The sequence below is a fragment of the Halichoerus grypus genome, chromosome 3, assembly GCF_964656455.1.
Source record: "Halichoerus grypus chromosome 3, mHalGry1.hap1.1, whole genome shotgun sequence".
Lineage (NCBI taxonomy): Eukaryota > Metazoa > Chordata > Mammalia > Carnivora > Phocidae > Halichoerus > Halichoerus grypus.
This window is the reverse complement of record NC_135714.1, coordinates 66,617,870-66,640,568: the sequence shown is the minus strand read 5'-3', so window position 1 is coordinate 66,640,568 and position 22,699 is coordinate 66,617,870. Positions and strand designations below refer to the sequence as shown.

General features: G+C 41.0%; 1 protein-coding gene and 1 non-coding gene across 2 annotated transcripts; both read left to right on the top strand.

Annotated features, from left to right (window-relative positions):
• The first annotated feature begins 380 nt into the window (after positions 1-380).
• Positions 381-22,480, top strand: LOC118554037 (placenta-specific gene 8 protein-like). Its single transcript, XM_036121312.2, has 5 exons — positions 381-474; positions 14,604-14,732; positions 16,275-16,399; positions 20,500-20,614; positions 22,272-22,480. Exons 2-4 carry the CDS (start codon positions 14,633-14,635, stop codon positions 20,602-20,604), a joined length of 330 nt encoding a protein of 109 aa, XP_035977205.1. The 5' UTR covers positions 381-474; positions 14,604-14,632; the 3' UTR covers positions 20,605-20,614; positions 22,272-22,480.
• On the top strand, positions 9,529-9,659 carry LOC118554043 (small nucleolar RNA SNORA18). The gene has a single exon (XR_004926338.1). It is a non-coding gene; the product is annotated as a small nucleolar RNA SNORA18 (small nucleolar RNA).
• Positions 22,481-22,699: the final 219 nt, after the last annotated feature.

The window sequence follows — 22,699 nt, the reverse complement described above, 5'->3', positions numbered from 1 at the left end:
CCCAACCACCTGGCCAGAAGGAAGGTTACATATCTCTTTAGCATTTCTAAGACCTCAGACCAGCTGCCCAGTGCTTACTTTTAAACACATTTCATGCCCCTTAAATGTCTTAGGGAGTGAATAAATTAGAGAAACCCTAAATAAATAAACAAGCCTTGGGCCTTCATAAAACATGTCACTGCCTAATCATAAATAAATCTCGCTGTCTAAGGGAGCAATGGTGTCAGGCAAATGTCACAGAAAATAAATATAATGAGATAAAATGCAGTGTCCACTTTCTTAAATAGAAAAACACTGACCCCCAACGCAGTGGAGACAACTAGATTGCCTTCCTCCAGTCCCACCTCCTGACTTTCGCCACCCCTAACCCCACCCTTGCTGACTACAGCCCAAGGCTGCACCAACAAAGCAGCTGTGTTCCTGAGACTTCTCCTATTTGGCCTGAGCTGCCGTCTTCTAGGTAACTAGAGTGTGGTAAGTATTACTGCAATACAAAAGAATACCTTTCAGTTGTGTAAGCTTTTGTCTTTCCCATCTTCTTTCAAAAGAAAAACAAATTTAAAAAAATTAATTTAAAAAAATTAACCATAGAATGAGTAAAACCTTACCATGTAATTAACACAAGCCGGGGCAGAATTGAGTGGTAGGTATTCATCATTTGCCTCATTGAAAAAAAAATTTTTTTTAAACTCATATGTCTACAGCATGCAGTTGTCTTTTAAATTAAATTTGGCAGTAGTGATCCTAAGAGCCTAGGTATATCATAGACTGTTTCTTTAAAATGTGCTACTAGAGATACATTTTTAAGAGGAAAAAAAATGTTCTTAATCATTGCAGAAGAAATCATTGTGTTACCATTAAGACTGGTGTGTTTAAACAGAATATTTTAAATTGCTTCTAGAAAGTTTCTTATTTTATAATTGGTTTCAGGAATTGCTGTTGGAATTAGTTTTGCTGGTAGGGAGGCACAATTTCTGCTTTCATTTTGAGGCTTATTATTATCTTATTGTCAGAATTAACTCTAAATGTCTCTTTTTATATAACAAAAACAAATTTTTTGAAATTGTGATGATCTGGCCACTTGTTACCTTTCCTGATTTGTAGCATTGTTGTTCTCAGCAATAATACCACGGCAGCTCGGGACGTCTGGTGGCTCAGTCGGTTAAGTGTCTGCCTTCGGCTCAGGTCATGATCCCGGGGTCCTGGGATCGAGCCCCACATCCAGCTCCCTGCTCAGCGGAGAGCCTGCTTCTCCCTCTCCCACTGCCTGCCACTCTGCCTACTTGTGCTCACTCTCTCTATCTCTCTGTCGAATAAATAAATAAAATCTTTAAAAAAAAAAAATACCAAGGCAGCTCTCCGTAGTTTCCCTGTTGAGGGAATGATTAGCTTTTCTCACTTGCATGATTTAAAAGGAAGAGGAAAAAAGAAAGTTTTTTCTCCCTCTTTTGTCCAGACCCCCTAAGGCAAGCACATTTCTTAAAAATGGTTGTTATAAGGGAGGGGGTGGGGGGTCGGGAGGTGGTATTTCTGACATCTAGATGTCTAGGCTAGAGACTTTAAAATCGTGTGTATGAAACTTAAAATTTCTAACTTCATACCTTTGTTCATTAATTAATTAATTTATTTTATTTTATTTTTTAAGATTTTATTTATTTATTTGACAGAGAGAGACACAGCGAGAGAGGGGACACAAGCAGGGGGAGTGGGAGAGGGAGAAGCAGGCTTCCTGCTGAGCAGGGAGCCTGATATGGGGCTCTATCCCAGGACCCTGGGATCATGACCTGAGCCGAAGGCAGACACCTAACCGACTGAGCCACCTGTTCGTTCATTTACTTTTTAAAAAAACACCCGTTGAGCATCTTGTCTGCTCCAGGCTCTGTAGTAGGATAGAGAGTTGACTGGCTAGCAGCAGCAGCGCTGTCACCCTCACTCCAGTAGAAGAGAAGGACCTGAAAACAACTGACCTGATGGGAGTCTTTAGACGTCTTAAATGCACTGAAAAAGTTATAGTGTGCTCCTTGTCTATACCCTTTCAGATGTAAATAAGTATAAAGTCCAATATAATTATGATTATGTCCCTCAAGGGTTACATTTATTTGAGCAGGGAGGCTAAATATTTTTCTAAAATTTTCTCTCATTTATTTTACTTTATTGCCCCAGCTTTATTGGTGCCCTAAGGATGGGCTGAGTTTACCTCCTGGTCAGTAACCAACCTTAAGAGCACCTGAAAGTGTTAGCAAAATGGAGAGGAAGTCCAGCGGCCTGAGTGGGCATCCCACGGTTAGCCATCAGTTTTATTGAGACATTAGCACTGAATATTGCATGGAAGCTCACTTGGGTTTAACGTGAGGGACTGAAAATGGAGACAAATGTGTGTGAATTTAATGGATGACTCTTAGCACATTGACCACGTTCTGGAAGAATACAACTGGAGAAAAAAAATATTTTATAATCAAGTGTTTGTAGAGTCTGCTGCCTTTTCCCTGAACTAAATTTGTCAACATTTAAGTGTTTCATGGCCACGAGTAACTGTATTTTCACTGAAGTTTTGAGATCTATTTACACCAACTAGAAGACTCAAAATGGTTTTGTTGTTGTTCTATAAAGTATTGGATGGGTCCTGCTCAAGTTTGAGATTACAGACACCACCCAAACTCAACAACCTGCAAGTTTTGGTAGTTGACTTTATGGCTAAGGACCAGGACTATCTTAGCCCGCTTTACTTCCATCGCCGGTATAAGTGGCTGACAATGGGGGGCGGGGGACTGGGGTGGAAGGGACGCTTCCACCCACTTACAATAAAACAAAATTTAAAATCACTTAACGAACTTCACTGTTTAGCCAAATTAAAAAAAAAGAAGTCTGTTGGCGATGTTTTGTACTGGAGTGGATGCAGCTATTGGCTATATTGACTTACCAGGTAAGGGACCTCTGGCCCGCATATTTAAAAAGGACAGGTAATTCCAATTCAAATGTGAGTCACAGCAAGATTTAAAATAGAGTGCTATGCTGCATAGATCTTCTAGTTCTTTTAGCCAAAATATTAAATCTGAGACACGTACAGGACAGCTGTCCTGGAGATGCAGTGGATACCAAATAGGCTGAGCGTGGGAGAGCCAACCCCTCTGCAGGTCCAGTTGCCGGTGATACCCTCTTCTCCTTTTGGGATTCCTCTCTGCTGAGCTCCTAGTGGAGACAAAGAGTTCCAGGAAGGACATGAAGAGAGAAACAGAATAAAGGCAATACATGAGTCTGGGGAAAGAGACCGTTGCCCAAGTGAGGGATCTGGTTTTAGTTGAGGGATTTTAGGATATTTGCATATGAGTTGGGACTTTTAAGTTAACTCAAAGATTGATTCACTCAGTTAATAATATTTTAACCTTTAATTCTGCGGACAGAAATAAATTGTGGGATGAGCTGGAAGAGTTCCAATTAAACTCTTTCTTAGAAAGAAAGACCCTCTCTGCTCTTCTACATCAACTCAAGAGTCATAGCAGGGGTCTTAACTAATCAGATAATAATTCTGAGCTAGAGCACGATGATTGGCTATCACTTCTAAAAGAGATGAATGCTTGCTCCCCACGTGTAACGAACAGCAAGATCTACCCTGTAGGAGAAATGGATTTCTTGCCATATTTAGGAGAATATTCATTAAAATATAGTCCTGTGCACGAATTATTTTTTACTGGACTAAACATAAGGACATACATCACAAATTTCAATAAGGTTAACTTTTGAATGGTGGATTTATGAGAGATTTTTTTTGATATTTTTGTGATTTTTTAGAGTATCTTCATTGAACATATTATTTTGACTAAATTTTTATAATTATACATGTTTGCAGTAAAAATTTAAGTGGTAGGGGAAATTTGAAATTGGCCGGGGTGGGGGGGTGCGAAACGTGTGTTTTATTTTTGTGTAAAAGACTTAGGCTCCACTACTTCAGTACTCAAATCTTCATTTCGGCTAGACTTTCTTTAATACGGTGATTTTCAACCCTCACCACACCTTGGAGTCACCTGGGAAGCATTAAACATATCCGCTCCAAGGCCACTAACCCCCTCGCCCAGACCAATGGGTCAGAATCAGAGTGAGGCCAAGTGGTTGGTATTTGTAAAAGGTCACTCTTTGCGCTATCTACGATTCCATGTTGCAATTCTTTGATCTCCATAGCACTGCCCAGGAAGTTAGTTACTTAAAATTGGACTCCAAGGGTGTTTTACCGCCTTTTTGTATTGCCACAGTGAGTGGGTTTTGCTAACACCTGATATAAGCATTTTCCAGGTTCTACGGTGCACAGCTTTGGGACTTTGATTACTCCTCTGCTCACATGCAGCTCATTAGTACATGCAAAAGATATGCCTCTTAACAAAACAGTATCTGCTTCTTTTAAATGCTCAAATGTCAGTTGTAATCTGTATTGGCCATTTTTCCTTTCTCAGTTTCCCCACTGTTCACTTGCTAAAGCAGGCCCAGAACTGGTTTCTGAGGAAAACACAGGCTTTCTCACAAATATGCCTTTAGCTTATCTCCATGTTGAGTTAGAACAGCCGTAGGCTCGCCTCCATGCTACACCAGGGTGCCTTCTATTCAGCTGTGTGGCCTGGCTGCATCATTTAATTTTTATAACCGTGCATTTGCCTTTATAACCATGTCTTTCCTTCTGCATACCTGTTCCTATGCATAATAAGCAGCCCTCATGGGAATCTGAACTTGGGTTCTCACCGAAGACTTCTAATTCAGACCCATTGCTGCCCAATTTTTATCAAATCCTAGCTGGTGAAAATACTGCTCATGGAGGGTTGTCCAAGAATATACATCCACGTGTCTCTCTGAACAATCTACATTTTAAATCTGATTTTTAATCCTGAATCATCCAGATGATTAGAGAGAGAAGGAATTCCCTGGGATCATTTTAGCTGCTCATAGATTGCTCTCAGTGATTCTACACCAGCATTTAACCCTATAGTAGGAAATAAGTTCTCAGAAGTCACTGTTCTGTTTATTGTAAAGATACTGTTAAAGGCTTTGACCACTGCATGTCATATATCATCTCCTTTTTGAAGACCTTGAGGAGAAATTTCTCTAGGTCTCAGTCTATTTTTATTTTATAGACATGGTCAATTTCCTAAATGTTTGTGTTCCCTCTTTGCTTTGCCTGGCAGGAAGCCCAAAACCTCATACACAGCCCATGTCCAGCACTGTACGGGGATCTTAAAGCATGTGCTAAATTTGCTCCAGACTTTATTTTCCCTGTGACCAATTTCTTCATTTTTCATTTTGTATCTTGTTTTATATGTAAGTTCGTAAGCTGCTCAAATCTTCTTAAGAACAAGATGAGAGTATGAATCAGAGTTTCTCAGCCTTGACACTGTTGGGCCAAATAATTTATTGTTGGCTCAATGGGGGATTAAATGGGGAGTTTGGAGGAAAGAATGGGAGGTGCGTCCTTGACCTCTATCCACTAGCTGTCAATAGTAGTTCCTGGTACTGGGAAGGTACCTTTCACTTGACAGATTTATCTCCTGCTTTTAGGGAAGAAGGGCAAGAAAAAGAGGTAAAAATGACCTTCCAGCTTCTGCCATTTTCCCAAAGTCCTTCAGCTTAATAACATTCAACATGCCAAGCTGCCATATTTTAGGGTAGTGTATCCTGAACCCCAATACTTAGTATTTTCTAGGATACGTGCAAGTCACTGTTTTGGGGGGACCCAGATGACTGAAGCCCACTTTCACCCTCAGAAAAACCTGCAAACAAACAAAAAAAGAAAACAAAATAAAAATAAAAGTGCTCAGTTTGCACATCTCTGTATCTCATATCTCAAGTTAATGTAGCTTCTGAGGGCTTTCCCGATGACCCTCGGGAAAAGGAAGTGGAGATACTATCATTGGCATTTAGACAAAAAAGGCACAGAGGTAGCCAAGTACCTAGTGTAGCTAGTGCCCAGCGTGCTGACTCCCACGTCCAGCAGGCTCTCCACCATATCATGAGAGTGTTGAAAAAGTTGAGCAGGAAGACAGGCAAATCCAACTTGGAGGATTAAGAATGGCTTCATGGAGGAGGTGGCATTTGAGATGAGATGTTAATAGGTAAGTAGGTAAACAAGGGACAAGAGCTCAGGGCAGGAATTCTTGCAGACTGGTGAGCACTGTGGCCTGACTGGGTAGATAAGGGAAGGAAATGGTAAAGGACTGAAAAAATAGGGTGGGTCCTTTTCTGAGGACACCCTGAAATGGTTCAGAAGTGAACAGGCATTCTTCCCCGAGAGCCATGTATGCCTGACAGCAGATTAACAAACTTTAAGAAAAAAGTAGCAGAGAAGCTGAATTAATTAGGTCACCAGAGAGACTCGTGATGGTAGAAGGATGAGAGACCTAGGAGGATCCAATGTATCCTGTGCTCTTTATCCCCAACCCTTGCCCCAGTTAAATGTTTTAGTGAGCAAAAATCTTTACTTCCTTAATGAAAGTAGGATAAAGGACTCTCTGGTGTCAGAAAAATTCCCAGTTGAGCACTATCAAATATGCAAGTACTCCTGAGAGGGCTCCTAATTTAAGGATAACCAAGCACGAGCACCATTTTTAACAAAAAGGGAAATGTTTTGGAGTAGCTTTTTGGTTATAGAAATTATTTAGCTTCAATTAGGAAATGCCATAACTTCAATTACACACAATTGACTTTAAATTTACATATAACATAGTTTTCATTGTTTTGGCTAAAATTTTCAGAAAATGATGTGATTGGTGGTACATTAGTCAAGGATCCTATTGTGATACAGGCAATGCAGGGCTCTGTAGGTGATCCTGATAACTGGCTCCAGAGGCAGATCAGACTCAGGACTAGCAGCAGGCCTGCTTTGGTGCTTCTGGGTGCTGGAGAAGCTCAAAGAGGGAGATTTTTGGGGACGAGCAGGATCTGAGTGTGTCTGGGGAGAGAGGGAAGCCTAGAAGCCAGATACTGGTAAGTGAGGAAACTCCTTTCCAATCCAAGTCTGTAAGGAGAAGGGATATATCCTCAGCTAAGGCCCAATGTGAGGGCTTCACTAAGTTGGGCAGAATGCCCTCCTGCCACCACTCCATCACCCTGGACAGTGACCAGAGGCTTTTTGTTTCCAGATATTATTTAGTTTAAATTAAGAAATGTCATCCTTTCAACTATGCATAATCATTTTTAAATTTCCTTATAACTGAGAGTTTTCAGGGTTTGGCTAAAATTTCAGAAATGACTTTGTAGGAGAGAAAAAATCATTTACCCTCTACCCTTCTAAGTTCTCAACTAGGGCCCCTGAAAGAAAAGACAGATTAAGAAGAGAAAAACAGAAGTTGATTACACATGTATCTCGTATACATGGGAGATATGCAGGAAAATGAGTAACTTTCAGAGGTGGCTTAGAATTCAGGCTTAAACACCAGCTTCAGCTAAAGGCACTAAAGAGAAAGTGTGGGGGAAGCCAGTTATGGGGAGGGGAGCAGGAAAATAAAGGTAAGATTTGCTATGCAGATTTAATTCCGTAAGTCTTAACATTGATTAGAGTCCCTTGTGGTATAAAGTCATCCCTCTCTTCCTGATAGGAGAGTGGGACACTTACAAATGGAAATTTTCCCTTATAAATGTAAATTTCCCTTAAGGGTAACTTTGACTCTGTTTTCAGAGCTTCTCCTGTGTGTGCTGTTTCTCAAAATAATGGACTCAAAATAACTCTTATGCCAAAGAGGCATATTTTGGAATGGCATTTTCTGGTCTATATGTAACAGGTACAAAGACAGAGTCCCCATGTGATGCAGAGAAGGCAGAATTCTGTTTGAGACGCAGGATAGTGGGACAAATGGTTCCAGATGCAGACTCAGAACCAGCACTGAAAGACAGGCCTGCTGGGGGCTGTTTGGATGCTGGAGAAGCTCAAAGTGACTCAAAGCAGGGCCTTCCCAATTGACTTTATTTACTTTACTTTTCCAGAAACGGGTTGCATATAACCCATGGAATGATCTAGTAGAAAGCTGAAAGCCAGAAGGAAGTGGACAGAGGAGAAAGGAGGGATGGAAATAGAGGGAATGAGGAGCCTGGGGAAAACCAAGGTGAGCGATATTCAGCAGTTTGGTGGATCCCATCAACATAGCTGAGACTGGTTGAGAGAAATGGAGCCCATGCAGGCCCCAGGCCAGTCAGTGCGACTCCTCCATAGATAGGACTTGGAAGATAGGACTTGGTAGAATGGAAGAATATCAACTTTGGCTTCAGCTCACCTGCCTGATAACTGGCTCCAGAGGCAGATCAGACTCTCTGCTGCTCCAGGTATTTGGTTTCAAATTAGGAGAAAAGATTGTTATGAGGCTAGAATCCCACCACGAACCTAAGATTACTTAACATGGAAACTGGCAGTAGAAACTGCTCAAGAAATTTCAGTTTCCTTCCTTTGTCCATGAATAAACAATTACATTCCCAGAGAAAATGTTCTTCTAAGAATTTAGATAGAAAATCATAAATTGTGGCCACCATTAGGGTCCTTGGCCTCTGCTCACTCCCTGGGGGGTGGGAGACAGCTTCCTGCACAACCTAGGAAAGCCCCATTGTTTTGGCCTCCCCCACACCAATCCCATTCCTGTAAATTGGGAGGCAGAAACTGCCCCACTCACCACGATATTCTCTAATTCCAAAGTTATTCCCAAAACCCTCCAGATAAATGGAGAATGCCCAGTTAAATTTGAATTTCAACTAAAGAATGAAAAATGTTTTAGTATAAGTCTGTCTCAAATATTGCTTGGGACTTATTCAAATTTAACAGAATCTCCTTTATTTTTTTTCCTAAATGTGGCAACTCTATTTAATCATTTAACCATAATTTCTGTTTTTCTCAGTCTTAAGCCTAGGCTTCTGCTTCCCAGATTCTTGTAGCACCCTATGGGTAAAAAGAAAGATGGTGGCATCACCAGCTATTGACAAGGACATGGGACAAATGAAACTCTCATCCATTACTGATGGGAGTGTAAATCGGTACCACCACTTGACAATACTGTTTGGCACTATCTACCAACCCTAGGACCCAGCAGTTCTACTCTAGGTGTAGACACAACAGAAATACATACCTCATCCACCTAAAGATATGTACAAGAATGTTCATAGCACTAGGATACCATTCCTAATAGTCCAAACTGGAAACAATACAATGGTAGCATGGATAAATACATTGTTTATATCTATGTGATGATTTATTATATGTCAATAAGAATAAATGAATTATTGCTGTATGCTACATGGTTGCATCTCACAACCCTAATTTTGCACAAAAGAAACCAGACACAGAAGAATAAACAGTGCATATAATTCAACATGTGTAAGGCTCAAACACAGGCAGAGGCAGAGGGACTACCTAAGAGAGTAAGGAGGGCTTCTGTGGTGCTGGTAATGTCCTTCTTCTTGAATCAGACTGTGGTACAAGAACTGTTCACTGTTAAATTCATCAATCATGCTGACGATTTCGGCACTTTACTGAATGTATATTGCACTTCAGTTAGAGGTTTACTGAGAGTTGAGGTCTATCCCGATGGGGCTTTTTCTGTAGACCCACATGGTTGGATACCCCTCCTAGAGTGTATGTGTGGTTTCCTTTGTTCACAGAACTATGTGTTAGATCTGTGGGAAGGAACTGCAAGACATCTATCTGCTAAAACTATGTGAAAGACCTAATAGTCACATTTTTTAAATCTTAGGTATTGGTGTATCCCAAAAATCTGTACAACTCTAGGGTGTAATAGTTTAAGGGTGAGTATGATTTGAATTCATTCATGTTTAGAAGGTGTTTGAAACTGAGAACCAGGCAGATCCATCTACTCTGACCCTAAACATGGCCCTGAAGTAAAGAAATTGGACCCCAAAGATTACAGGTGGGGAATTTTTGAAGTATGCCCATATTCAAGCGGAGATCAAAGAAGTCCAACTGAAAGAAAGAACTCTACCGTATTGAACAAAAGTTCCTTTTAAAAGAGCTATTTTGAAGATTATGATTCTGACTTTGGAGGAACTACGGTGATTGGCAGTGGAAGGAATCACATGTAAAATTCCTTAAATAAAAATTTATTGACTTTAAATTAAAAAAAAAAGTTTATTGAAAGAGAAAAAAAAGTAGAACTGGAGGGTTACACTGTCCACATAGGAACAAAAGCAGAAGGAAAAGAGGCAGGTGGGTGGGAGGGGAACGACTAGCAGGATGTGCCACACAGGAGAGGGATTTCAGAACAGGATGTGACCAAATCTGTGGGAAAACCGGGGCATGTAATGATCCCTGAGTGTGACTAGGAAGCAACGTGTTAGGTCCCATTCCTCACAAGGACTGCTTGTCTGGCTACTGTAGACCTGGCTTTTATACCCCTGGGAAACTGAATCAGACACCATTAGAACCCCTCCAGAAGCTCATGCTTCACGATGCCCTTGATGTTTTCGAACCATGGTTTCTCAGCACTGTTGTTGACATTTGGGGATAGGACATTATTTGTTCCGTGGGGGCTGTCTGGCGTTTTGCAGGATGTTTAGCAACATCTCTGGCCTCCACCCACTAGAATGACCATAGCACCTCACCCCCAATTGTGACAACCAAAAATACCTCAAGGCATTGCCAAATGTCCCCTGGGGGCGGGGGGTGGGGTTCAAAAGAATCCTGGTTGTGAACCAGTTAACTGAATGTGTATGGTGGAACTCTAGAGGAAGTTTTTGAGTGACTGGGTTCAAGATACTAAAAATACATACCTAGATAAATACACATGAGCACACACATACAGACCGACAGGCATACTTAAAAGAAAGCAAAGTTAGTCACAAACTGTCCACCTCCCTATAGTTCCAAAATTTGCCTGGGAAGGGACAACTTAAGAAATGCTTACCTTTCCTTCCCAAACAGGTCTTGCTCACTTTAGCTGGCCAAGATTCATAATCCCAGATTGAGAGACTCCTTGGAAATAAGCCTAACAGTTTTGGAATCCCAAGAACTGAATTCAAATCCCAGCCCTGCCACTCTATCACTGTGGACGTGTGACTTACTTTCTGTTTCTTTCCCCTTCATCTGTGGCCTTGTGGAAGACATGCTCATGTCCTCATCTATAAATTAAGGATGTTGGACTAGCGATCATGACTTTTCCTTGGCTCTGGCATGTAACCTCTTTGCCTCAGTTTTCATGTCTGCAGTAGAAGGCATCTTACCAGCCTTCATTCCCTGCGTGCTTCAGTCTGCTGGGAATATTAAAGGGATCAGTGTTAACTAGAGATCAAACAAGAACACGCTTTAGAAAGCAGAGTGCTCCTTGCAAGCATAAACCATTGTCATATTGGCAACAGATCACACTCAGGTTTTCCAACCACTTTCCTGGCACTCAGACTCTCTGTAGACTATCTCTCTCTCATGTATATGGTGATTGGCAGTTTTCAAAATGTCTTCACATAACAGGATCTTACTCGATCCTGCCAAATACCAGCAATGACTTCAGTCCCAGTTTTCAGATTCCTACCCCATTGCTCATTTTATCTACCACACTGTGTTAGCTTTCTGGAGCTGTGATCCCAGGCACGGCCCCATACTATGAATCAGGCATAAGACCTGCTACTTAATGACCTTTAGTCTCAAATAGACACAGGGGTGCATATATCAGCTCACTGACATACAGGAAACACAGTGTTGAGTAGACATGGTCTATTGACCTACTCTCATCACAGTAACACAACAACCCATGGGAAGAGGGCTACTACACTCATTTTAAAGATGTCAAAACTGAGGCACAGAGAAGTTAGTTTACTTGTCCAAGAACACACAGAGGGTGGAAAATAAATTTGAACCCAGTTCCTAATCACAATCTAGACCCTGAAGAGTCAAAGTGTGGGCCAGATACCAGGAGGACTGGCACCCCTGCAGAGCTTGTTAAAAAGCAAGCTTCAGGTCCCATTCTGGACCTATTGAATTAGGTTCAACGCTCTAAAAGGATACTAAGTGAGTCCTGTGCACGGTGTAATGTGAGAACCATGGCTGCTCGGTGTAGATCCATCCACACAGAGAAGCACAAAATCTATAAATAGACATACAACACATGCACACACACATACAACACATGCACACACACATACAGTATAAAAATATACTTCTAAACATCTTACTTTAAGAAAGGGAATTTACGGGTTGAAAAACAAGCGGCAAGAGTCAATGTGTTAGATTAGGAATTAAATTAATTGACTTAACACACACAATACAATTTAGGATAGATGTGATTTGTATGTAGGGCAATTGCAGCAGATGCCCATTTCAGGATTCCTATCAGAACTGATTCTCCAGCCTGCTCACTGGCATTTTTTTTTAAAGATTTTATTTATTTATTTGACACAGAGAGTGAGAGGGAACACAAGCAGGGGGAGCGGCAGGCAGAGGAGAAGCAGGCTTCCCGCTGAGCAAGAAGCCCGATGCGGGGCTCGATCCCAAGACCCTGGGGCCATGACCTGAGCCGAAGGCAGTCGCTTAACCAACTGAGCCACCCAGGCGTCCCTGCTCATTGGCATTTTGTTTTTACACCAAACACAGCAAATTTTATACTTACTGTAAACTAGTGACCACAACAAATAGATATTTCCAGGGCTGTACAAAGGGTAGTGAAGCGCTGGAAGAATAGTTAAGATAGAGTCTTTGCCCTGGAATAATTTTTAGGGTTGGGGTCTTGAAAAGAACTTTAACATAGTTTTCCGTTTTGGTACATTGGCTAAACTGATTTGTGTGGTTATGTGAATTTTTTCACCCAAAGCATTGATTCTTCTAAGAAGTAATTTTCTATTAAGAATACGGCCTTACTGGCATATTTTTCTTTTCTTTCTTTAATGATACACACGCAGCAGAGAGAGCTATATGTACCTTTCGTGTCATGCTTTTCCCAGTATATATTTTGAAGGCATTGGATCATTCATCCTTGAGGCCGGAAGTATATCTATAACATTCAGTATCGAACAACACATTACCTGTGCAATTTATTCAACTTTGGTTTTGTTGAATCATGTGCCCACTCTGATTGGATGATAGTAGGAAAGATATCATAGTCCTCCTAAATAATCAGAGAGGAGAAAGACCTTTGGACTCCAATGAAATGTTTAGCTAGCCCCATAGTTTCAACCATAATTCCTGGTGCAAGGTGACAGTAATTATAGCGCCTTCTCAATCTGGTGGTTTTCCCTTTGTGTCATAAAGCAGGTTCTTGATAATAAATATTTGAGTCAGCCTTTTAAGGCGGTCAAAGTGCCCTGGCTTATATTATTCCATAATACCTCCACCCCATTTGTAGGGACTCACCTGGTGGGGGAATCAACTGATCACAGCCACGATCTCAGTGGAGACAAAAATCAATCAGGAAAAAGAGCAGGGCAGGGGAAGAGCTAAGAAGACTGACTAGTAAGGGCTGAGCGAGAGGGAAATGACCTGTAATCAGTGGTCCGCAGAGCTGTCTGCATCACAGTCGCCTCTTAAAACTTTTACTCGCCCAGGGTCCACCCCAGCTACTGAATCAGAACCAAGTATGTATGTTTTCAACCAAGCACTAAGGATGAGCCTAGTGCAGTCAGGACTGAGATACACTCCGGGGGCATCTTTGATTGGGGCCCTCCCTGACGACAGGGAGGGGCAGGTGGACTGATAATGGGGCCGGATGTTCCTTCCACCTGGCTATGGGAAGTGTTAGAGGTGAGCAGGGTCGAAGGCTACAAAGTACAGCATATGGTTAGATATGAAGTAGTAAGGAAGAAAGTTTTAACATTAACCCTTGTGAAACCTAACACATTATCTCCCTTGGGAGTTCTGGAGACTTCCAGGAGACTTCACTTGATCGCTGGATGAGCCCAGGAGCCCAGGAGACTTCACTTGATCACTGGATGATATCTGAGAAGTATATAGGCACCACTTTGTTTGAGGGACACTATTTCTTAGTGGTTTTGCAACTACTGGATTTTTCTGTGGAAGCTTGAAGTCCACCCCCCATTTTTTTTTTTTTTTTTTTCAGATTCTGGCCTGACAATTTCACAAAAAGAAGTTAATCTTTTTTTTTTTTTTTTTTTTTTAAGTAACCGAGGACATCTGTTAAAACTTTAGCTTTCAGGATACCACTAGCAATTATGGAATGAGGACTGACATTATCTAGAAGCATCGGTGTAATGACAACTTTTTTGGAGAAGTAAAGAACTCTATCTCACGAAGTTCTTAAGGGGCAATTGAGATATGTCTATGCAATAGCTTTGTAAAAGTCATTACAATCTCTATTAAATAAAACACCTCATGTGCAAAAAAGACATTGTTCAGGATGGTTATCTTGAAATAGAAAAAAAAAATCTTGCTGATAAAAAGAAAAAAGGGATCGGAGAAAGGGGCAACAAAACCCCCCAGAAAACCTGTGGAAGGAACCCTCACCCCACTTCCTTGATGTTTCTCATTACCAAGTATCGACAATAGTCCGGAAATGTCTTGCTAAGTCCGTTGAGGGTGGCCACCCCAATCAGGAGAAGTGTGATGAAATGTCTTCTCGACTGGGGTCTACGTGCCATCCAACCAATACTGGTAGGTGTTTAATACCTTTCTGATTTTGTTTTCACAGGCAGTGCCCTTTGGAACTTAGCCTTAAAAATGAATCCAGTCGTTTCGCAGCCAGGATATGGTACAGGAGGTGTGATGAATAGTGACTGGCAAACTGGCCCATTGGACTGCTGTGATGACCTGGGGATTTGTAAGTGCGCCTCATTACTGCTCCTCCTCAACTCCCAGAATGCAGGTTCCTGACCTAATAAAACTCATCTACTTTTCCTGTCACTGAGCCCCCTGCTCTACTGTCCAACTCGGAAGTCACGAGCTGCAAGCCCATGGGTGGATTTAGCCACCGATGTGTTTTGTTTGTCCCGTACATGATGAACTCGCTTCTTGTAGTAATTTAAAAAATACAAGGAAACATATGAAAATAAGATTTCACATAAAAATCTGGCTTTCCAATCTAGATTTCCAACTCCTCTCAAAAATTGGAAAATGTGGAAAGATGAGCCTTCATCACACATGGCAGAGTTCAGCTGCTGCTTAGCATGAGCTAATCCCATTAAAGGAGATTCTTATTCTACAGTTTGCCGTATTTATTTATGCCCGCTATTGGCTATTTTGTGTTTTTCTCCCGTCTATTTCACTCATTTTACCTGCATGACCTTGAGTTTGTGATCCTTGTCGAGATCAATCGCCATCTGCCATTTTTCACCTCTTAGTATCACCGTGCTCTTGACACATGCTCCATCTCGTCTTCTACTTACCTCTCCCTTTTCCGACAATGCCGTTCTGTGTTTTCCATCTTTCAGTGCCATTCTTGCAATTCTTGTCACTGTTCCATTTCAGAAAGCGCTGCAGGCTTCTACTTCTTTCCCACTACAAAACACACTTTGGTATGAGAGGTTTTTTATTTCAGAGTCTCCTGCAATATGGGTTGTAGACATTCTCTGTGGGGCTCATCTCGACATCATGTGTGAGAAACAGCCTCCTTTTTTTGTGTATGATGGAAGTGCCAGGTTCTTTGGAGATAACCTGTTGCTTAAAAACAGTCAATCAAAAACCACTGACTCTCTTATCATATCTAGGGTACAGCCACACTGCAACTCCACCCCAGCACTTTTCAAAATAGACTTTTACTCAAAGCATATTTGAGAACAGTTTCCTGTTTCTTGTTATTTTCGTGGGCCCTTTCTGTGCCTTGCAGAGACTCTTTAAAGTGAAACTGTGCTCAACTTTTTAAACAACTGATACCAATATCCCTTAATTTCTGCTTGCTTCCATCCTCATAATGATGATAGAGTCCTTTTGCCTGAATGACCTTCTAGAATCTATTTCCGCTCTTTGTCCTTAATGATTCTTCACTCAGTGTTTTCTGACCCTCAACCCCCTCCCATGGTTTTCCGAGGGCTTCTCAGACACCCTGACGCCACAAAATTCCTCCCCAAGCGTGACCCAGACGTGACAAGGGCAGGGAAGAAAGATAACGTGAGCACGCTCGGATTGGCAAGGCAGGAGCCTCTGCAATTAAATCGGACCTGATACAGTGACTCACAAATTATCCCCAATTCCTGGGTAGAGGGCTCTAGCAGCAAGACATAAGGAGCCAGATGACAACATGGTTTTCTCCGAGGGCCCGTGAAAGCCATTTCCTGAGCCAGCATCTTTTTGAAAGAGGTGTGATTTCGTTGAAAGCATGATGCCTTTCACTAACTCTTCTGTCTGGCTTCCCCCCTGCACTCAGGCCTCTGTGGGACTTTCTTTCCCTTGTGCCTTTCATGTCAGATCGCCTCTGACATGAACGAATGCTGTCTGTGCGGAGCGAGTGTCGCTATGAGGACCTTGTATCGGACGCGATACGGCATCCCGGTGAGTCGGCCGCGCGCACCGGGACACACAAGCCGGGACAGCCGAGGGCTCCCTTCGGGCTGACCGCATCTGCGCGATTGCCCCCCTCGCCTTCACGGCTTGACCCTAATCTTTTCTCTACTCCCATCCTAAATTTTTGAAGTGATTGACAGAAGCCGCGCTGCTGCCCATACTGTGGAACGTATTAGTCATAATATCTTATGTTGTTCCTGTAGAGGTGTCTCTGAAACAGTTGCGGGAGGTGAGCAGGTGAGGAATGCAGAGCCCTTAGCCTCTCCCCGCTTTGCTCAGCCGGACCCAGGACCCTGCAAATCTGCAAGCTGGACGATAGTTTGTTAGAAAGCCTTGGGGAGAAAATGGGTGTGTGGTAGATCCCTTCCGAGCTGGTACATCTGCCTCATAAGCCAGTGTTCCTCCATTCAAAAGGGATTATTGAGCATCTAGGCTCTGGCTAAGTCATAAACTGGTATTCATTCATTCAACAGAGGTTTGTCCTGAACATCAGACATGCCCAGTACTATTCCCGATGCTAGAGGCACCTCAGTTAACAAAGCGAATCAAAATCCCTGTCTACATGTAGCTTACATCTTGTTTCTTCTTATTTTTTTGAGACCTTTATTTTAACATAGTTTCAAACTTAAAGAAAAGTTGCAGAAATAATAAATGGGGTGGGGGGAGGAGAAACAATGCAAGGAATTCCTGAATATCCTGCACCCACATTCCCCAAATACTAAAATCTTGCCATCTTTGTTTTATTTACTCTTTCCTCCACCTATTTGTCTATTCTTTTTTTCTGAAACATTGATAGGAAATTACAAACTTGTTGACCTATTACCTTTATTACATCATGTATTTCTTAATAACAAGGACATTCATTTATATAACCATCATACAATGATCAAAATCAGTAATTTAACACTGATACAGTACTATTAGCTAATTTGTGGATCTTATTTAAACTTTACCAATTAACCCAATAACATTCTGTGGATGAGAAGAAAATCAATCTGGGATCACACATCGTATTCAATTGTCCTTCCTCTTTAGTTTCCTACAATAAGGAATAGTTTCTCAGTCTTTCGTTCTTTCTTTTCCCCCCAAATACAGATCAGTTATTTTGTAGACTATCCTTTCAATTAGTTGTGTCAAATGTGTCCTCATGGTTAGACTTAGGTTTTACACTTCAGCAGAACCTCCGTAGAACTGATGCAATATTTGCTGTGCTTCCTATCAAGAGGCACATAACATCAGTGTATCCCATTATGGTTGTTGTTTACTTTGATTACTTAGTTAAGGTAGTGTCCACCAGGATTCTCCACTGTAAGTTTGCCATTTTCCCCTTTAAAATGAGTAAGGACCATGTAGAGAGATGTAAATATCCTATTGCTCATCAAACCTTCACCCACTGAGATTAACATCCATTAAAGCTTCTCACCTGAATTAGTTATTACTATGATGGTTGTCAATGGTAGAGCTTACACTCTAATAGGAGAAGATCGCTACACTGTAACTAAGTAAAAACGTTATAGGATGCTGATAAGTGGTACAGAAAAAAATAAAGCAAAGAAGAGGAATAAAGAATGTTGAAGGTTCTAATTTTATTTTATTTTTTTTCAGCATCATAAAATATATTTTTATCCAAGCAAGGTTCATCCCGGGAATGCAAAGATGGCTCAATATCAGAATACTCTATTTACAGATTCAAAAAGAAAAACCATATGATCATCTCAGTTGATGCAGAAAAAAAGTTCAACAAAAGTCAATGCCCATCCACATTTTTAGAAAGGGAGTTCTACTTTTAAATAGGGTTATCAGGAAAGGCCTTGGTACAAAAGTGAAAGGATGAGAAGATGACCCATCTGGGGAAGAGCCAGGCTGAAGAAAGAGTGTCACCCAAGGCTTTAAAGTAGAGTTTATCTGGAATGTTCCAGAAACTGCAAGGGGCCAGAGAGGCAGGAATAGAATGAGTGAGAGGGTGGGGGTAGGATGTCGTAGAAAAAGATGACATTAGAGCAAGATTTAGAAATTCTAGGGCCTTGAGAAACCATTATAAGGACTTTAGCTGTTACTCTGAGTGAGCAGGGAAGCCACTGAAAATGTTTTAAACAAAGAAGTGACATGATGGATTCTTTTCCTGGAAACATAGCCTCTGCCCCACTCACTGCTCCCATTGCAACAGGAGCAAGTTATTAATCTCCCTAAGCCTTGACCCCCTCACTGCTAAATGGTCACAACAATACCTCCCCTTTAATGGGGTAGCAAAAGTCATGTGAGATAATGTGTGGAAAGGGCTTAGCACAGGACTTGGCAAATAATAAGTGCTCATTAAACAATCACTTTTATTTTTATTCTTTTCTCAGAGAATTACTCAGCCATTTCCTCAGGGCAGAGGTGTGTTCAGGGCCCTGGCCTCATTTCTCCTGTGTGCTTGCTCAGCTACCTGACTTGCTCAGCACTCAAGGCTGCTCTCATTCATGCTACTCCTAAGGCAGCATAACACACAGGGGTTCTTAACTTTATGCCTGGACCTTGAACTTCCTGAATTGTATGCAAAGTGTCATGCATGTGTACTTATGTGTATGGTGTGATGGTAAGATTCTCAAAGCAGCCCAAGACCCCAACATGGTGTATAGGAAGGGGCACTTACCTGGATCCTGGAGATAAGGCTTTGGGAACAGCTCAGCATGTTCTCTGATAAATCATGTGGTGGCATCAGTTTTCTCATCTGTCATGAGGAAGTTGTACAAGATGATTTCTAGGTCTAGGATTCTAGATATAGTAGGTTTCCTTAACATACAATGAAGCAGTATATTTATAGACAGTGTATCTCTATTTCCTCCTTAGAACAGACCTAAAAATAATTCCCAGGACTGATTTGTATCACTCAGGCTCTCTGTTTTCTTTCCCTTGCATATCTATGCAAATCTTTATGAGACTGCTACAATGCAGCCTCTCTGATCTGCCCTTCCCTTCATGAATACAGCCAAGAGAGCATCCCTTTGGCCAGGGCATAACCTGTGCAGGAGAGAAGGAGGAAGAAAAGAGACAACCCACTGATTGTACTACCATGAGCTGGGATATTATTCTGACATATATTTGCTCATTTACTACTTGCAAACTCTTGTGGTGTGGAAATTGTTACCTCCCTTCATAGATATGGATTGGCTCTTTGCCCCAAATGCTTACTCTGTTACATGACGATCAAAATCACTGTAGCAATGGGAAAAAATTTTTTTCATGAAAAATAAATCACTCATAATCTCACCATTTAGAAGCTCCTAACTATACACCACACCCCCGCCCCGCCCCACCCCACAAGCTCACACTGTAAATTGGGAATTATATTAAACTCAACATTTAAAAACATAAGTGCTGTCAAATAATGGAGCTCAAATTTATTTCAATCTGTCAAGACATGCAGTAATAAAACCAGGTTATCAGACTATAACTCCCTGGTTCCCTCAGTGCCTCCTGCACCAGAACAGGAGCCCCTTCAAGGGTGTGTCTTCCAGAAGGTCATTGAGGACCCAATTGGACCTTGCATTGAGAGGGCCCTCAAATCCTTGCAAAGTACCCTATTCCATGGCTTTCCAAACAATAGTCATTTTTTTCTTTCTTCTTTCCCCCATAATTTATGTATCTCCCCTTTGCTCCAAACTTCTTCCATTGCAGAACTTGAGAGATGTCAATGAAAATGGCTAGAGGGATACAATGTGGGGCCTCATCTGGCTCTGCTCACAAACTACAGAAAAATTGGTGCATTTCACAACAGGCTTTAAAGGGAAGCATCTCAGAAGAGATGTTAGAGGATGAGGGCTATAGTCATAACCTGCAGACCAGTTAAAATCGTGTCATATATGGTTAAGGGCACCGGCTTGAGAAAAGAAAGACCATGTGGCACTACCAATTTGTTATGTGTTCTGAACAAATCATTTACCTTCACTTGGGTCATCAGAAAAATGGGGATAATGAGGATTCTCACGATAAACCAGGGACATAAAATGTACCTTTTAAAGAGTTTTGAAAAGCTATGCAAATGCAAGGACTTCTGAGACTATATTTATGGGCTATATGTGGATCCACTGTTTGTTTTTTAACAGGGATCTATTTGTGGTGATTTCCTATGGATGAGCTGTTTCCCTCTATGCAGCCTTTGTCAACTCAAGCGAGATATTGAAAAAAGAAAAGCAATGAATGCTTTCTAAAAGGTGCTTGGTAAGTTGGTGGGAATTCTTTGATTTAAGAGTATCAAAACAAATGCTCACTAACATCCTTTATTTCCTTGGTCTTCGCTCACAAATACATGAAACATCCCTTACAAAATGGAGGATAAATGATTTTTAATTGCCAGCCTACACCAACAGTTGGTAGTCAGCTTCCATGGGTTGAGAGGGCTAAACCTGGAAGGATAGGAAAGAATTCTGAGGTTTGTTAGGTTGTCTGCCCTGTGACGTACCAATGAGCATGTCCCATATCAACCGTGCGTATCTTAACTAGACCATGATTGGAGGTAGTCGAGATAGGTGTGTGAGCAGACATTCGTTTCCCTAAGTCTAGTTCCTAGGTCTGCTGCTACCAACACTAACCAGTTGAGGTGTTATACTAAGTGTGACTATGTAATGTGCCTAGTTCTGTGTTCTTGACAACACCAGAATATTAGTATAATAATCCTTCCTCCAAAGCGATGGGAAGCTATTTTAGTCTCTATAAATTCAGTGTGGACATTTCACCCAGTTATCCAAAACTCCTAAAGCCCCTACTATGAAGAGGAGTTACTGACTTTTTGGTGGCCGTGTTGTCGAAGTTGGGTAGCTGCTCATTTGCCTATTTCCTAGCTCCCCTAGTCACATTTTTAATCTTCTGAGTATCTGTTTCTGTCAGACATGTGGGTAATAGTTTACTTGTCCTGTCTTTCAATCTCTTATTGCCAGTCCCCATGGAATTTGCAATCAAAGTTTAGTTTTCACTTGGAAATAACTATTATCTATAAAATCCGTTCTCCCAAGAGGTCTTTGGGAATGTTTGATCAGGATGGCACATTCATGTGTATAATAAGTTGTCACTGGCGCTATTTTGCCACATGCCCCACAAAATGGTGTCTTCTTCACGAACATTTTAGTTCATTTCATGTTGCATTTTTGTATCCTAGCATTTGTCTTCTGATTGTTTCAATGGCTTCCTGGAATGACTAAAGTGCTTTACTCAGTTTCAGGCAGAGTCAAGATGGGGAGTTTTCTTATCATTCTTTTTCCTCCTTATATTCTACCTCCTGAGAATTGACTGTTGTCTCTCTTTCCAAGCAGTGACATTTGTTAAAAGTCCTATGTTAACAACTTGACTCAGAATTTGATGCCAAAGTAGCCCTAAGGGAAGGAAGATGTGACAGTTTACTGGTACAGTCAATGAAAATGATTGTTTGGTGTTCTCTGCCTTTTGGAGACTCCTACCTTGGCATGGTTGATGACCTATTGACATTTGATAATAGAAGTTAACTCTGGCAGTCTACAGAGCATTCTATTGGTTCCCTCAACTACCTAACAACAATGCCTGACACTTAGTAGTCACTTAATAAATATTGTGGAAGAATAAATCAATGCAATTTTCAAGCAAGGAAGCATAATGAGACCCTAACCTAGGAGACTCATCAGAATCTTAACTGCTGATTGTGACTCTTTCTAATAGATTGTACTGAATCAGGGGCCATGATTTGATGTAAATCTTAAATATGTAGCAATTTGGCAGTAAGAGATGGGTGGAATGGAAGTTTTGATATTTGGAACAAGATAATGTAAAGAAAGATGAAACTGATAAATCCTAATTTGTTCATTCATTTATTCTCTCCTTTTTTTTTTTTTTTTTCTGATTTCTACAGGTCACATTCACAATGTGGTGAAAGAAATGCTAGAATCACATACTGCATCTGTTGAGTACTATCTCACCCCAAATCTTAGAAACTAATTCAACTAATCATATGGTTTCCAGTGGCTTCAAGACATTTTAAGTTTCTAGTTTATTTCAAAAGAAATACATTTCCAGTGCTGTTCTCTAACATGACTGCTATTAAAAAATTAATGTCCTCAACATTTCTTGTGTCTTTATTTTTTTAATTTAAATTCAATTAGCCAACATATAGTACATCATTAGTTTCAGAGGTAGTGTTCAGTGATTCATCAGTGTCTTTAAATACAGCTTTATGAAAAATTACAATATAATTTTTTAAAAAAATGAACCCAAATTTGTCAAAATGTTAAAGCTGAATGATGGGTACATGGAGAGTCTTTTTTTTTTTTAATTTTGAAA

Bases quoted from the DNA above. Each gene is read 5' to 3' on its own strand.
- LOC118554037 (XM_036121312.2), top strand. From the start codon at position 14,633: ATGAATCCAGTCGTTTCGCAGCCAGGATATGGTACAGGAGGTGTGATG. The intron at 14,733-16,274 runs GTAAGTGCGCCT...CCCTGCACTCAG, and splicing joins CTGTGATGACCTGGGGATTT to GCCTCTGTGGGACTTTCTTT. The intron at 16,400-20,499 runs GTGAGTCGGCCG...GTTTTTTAACAG, and splicing joins GGACGCGATACGGCATCCCG to GGATCTATTTGTGGTGATTT.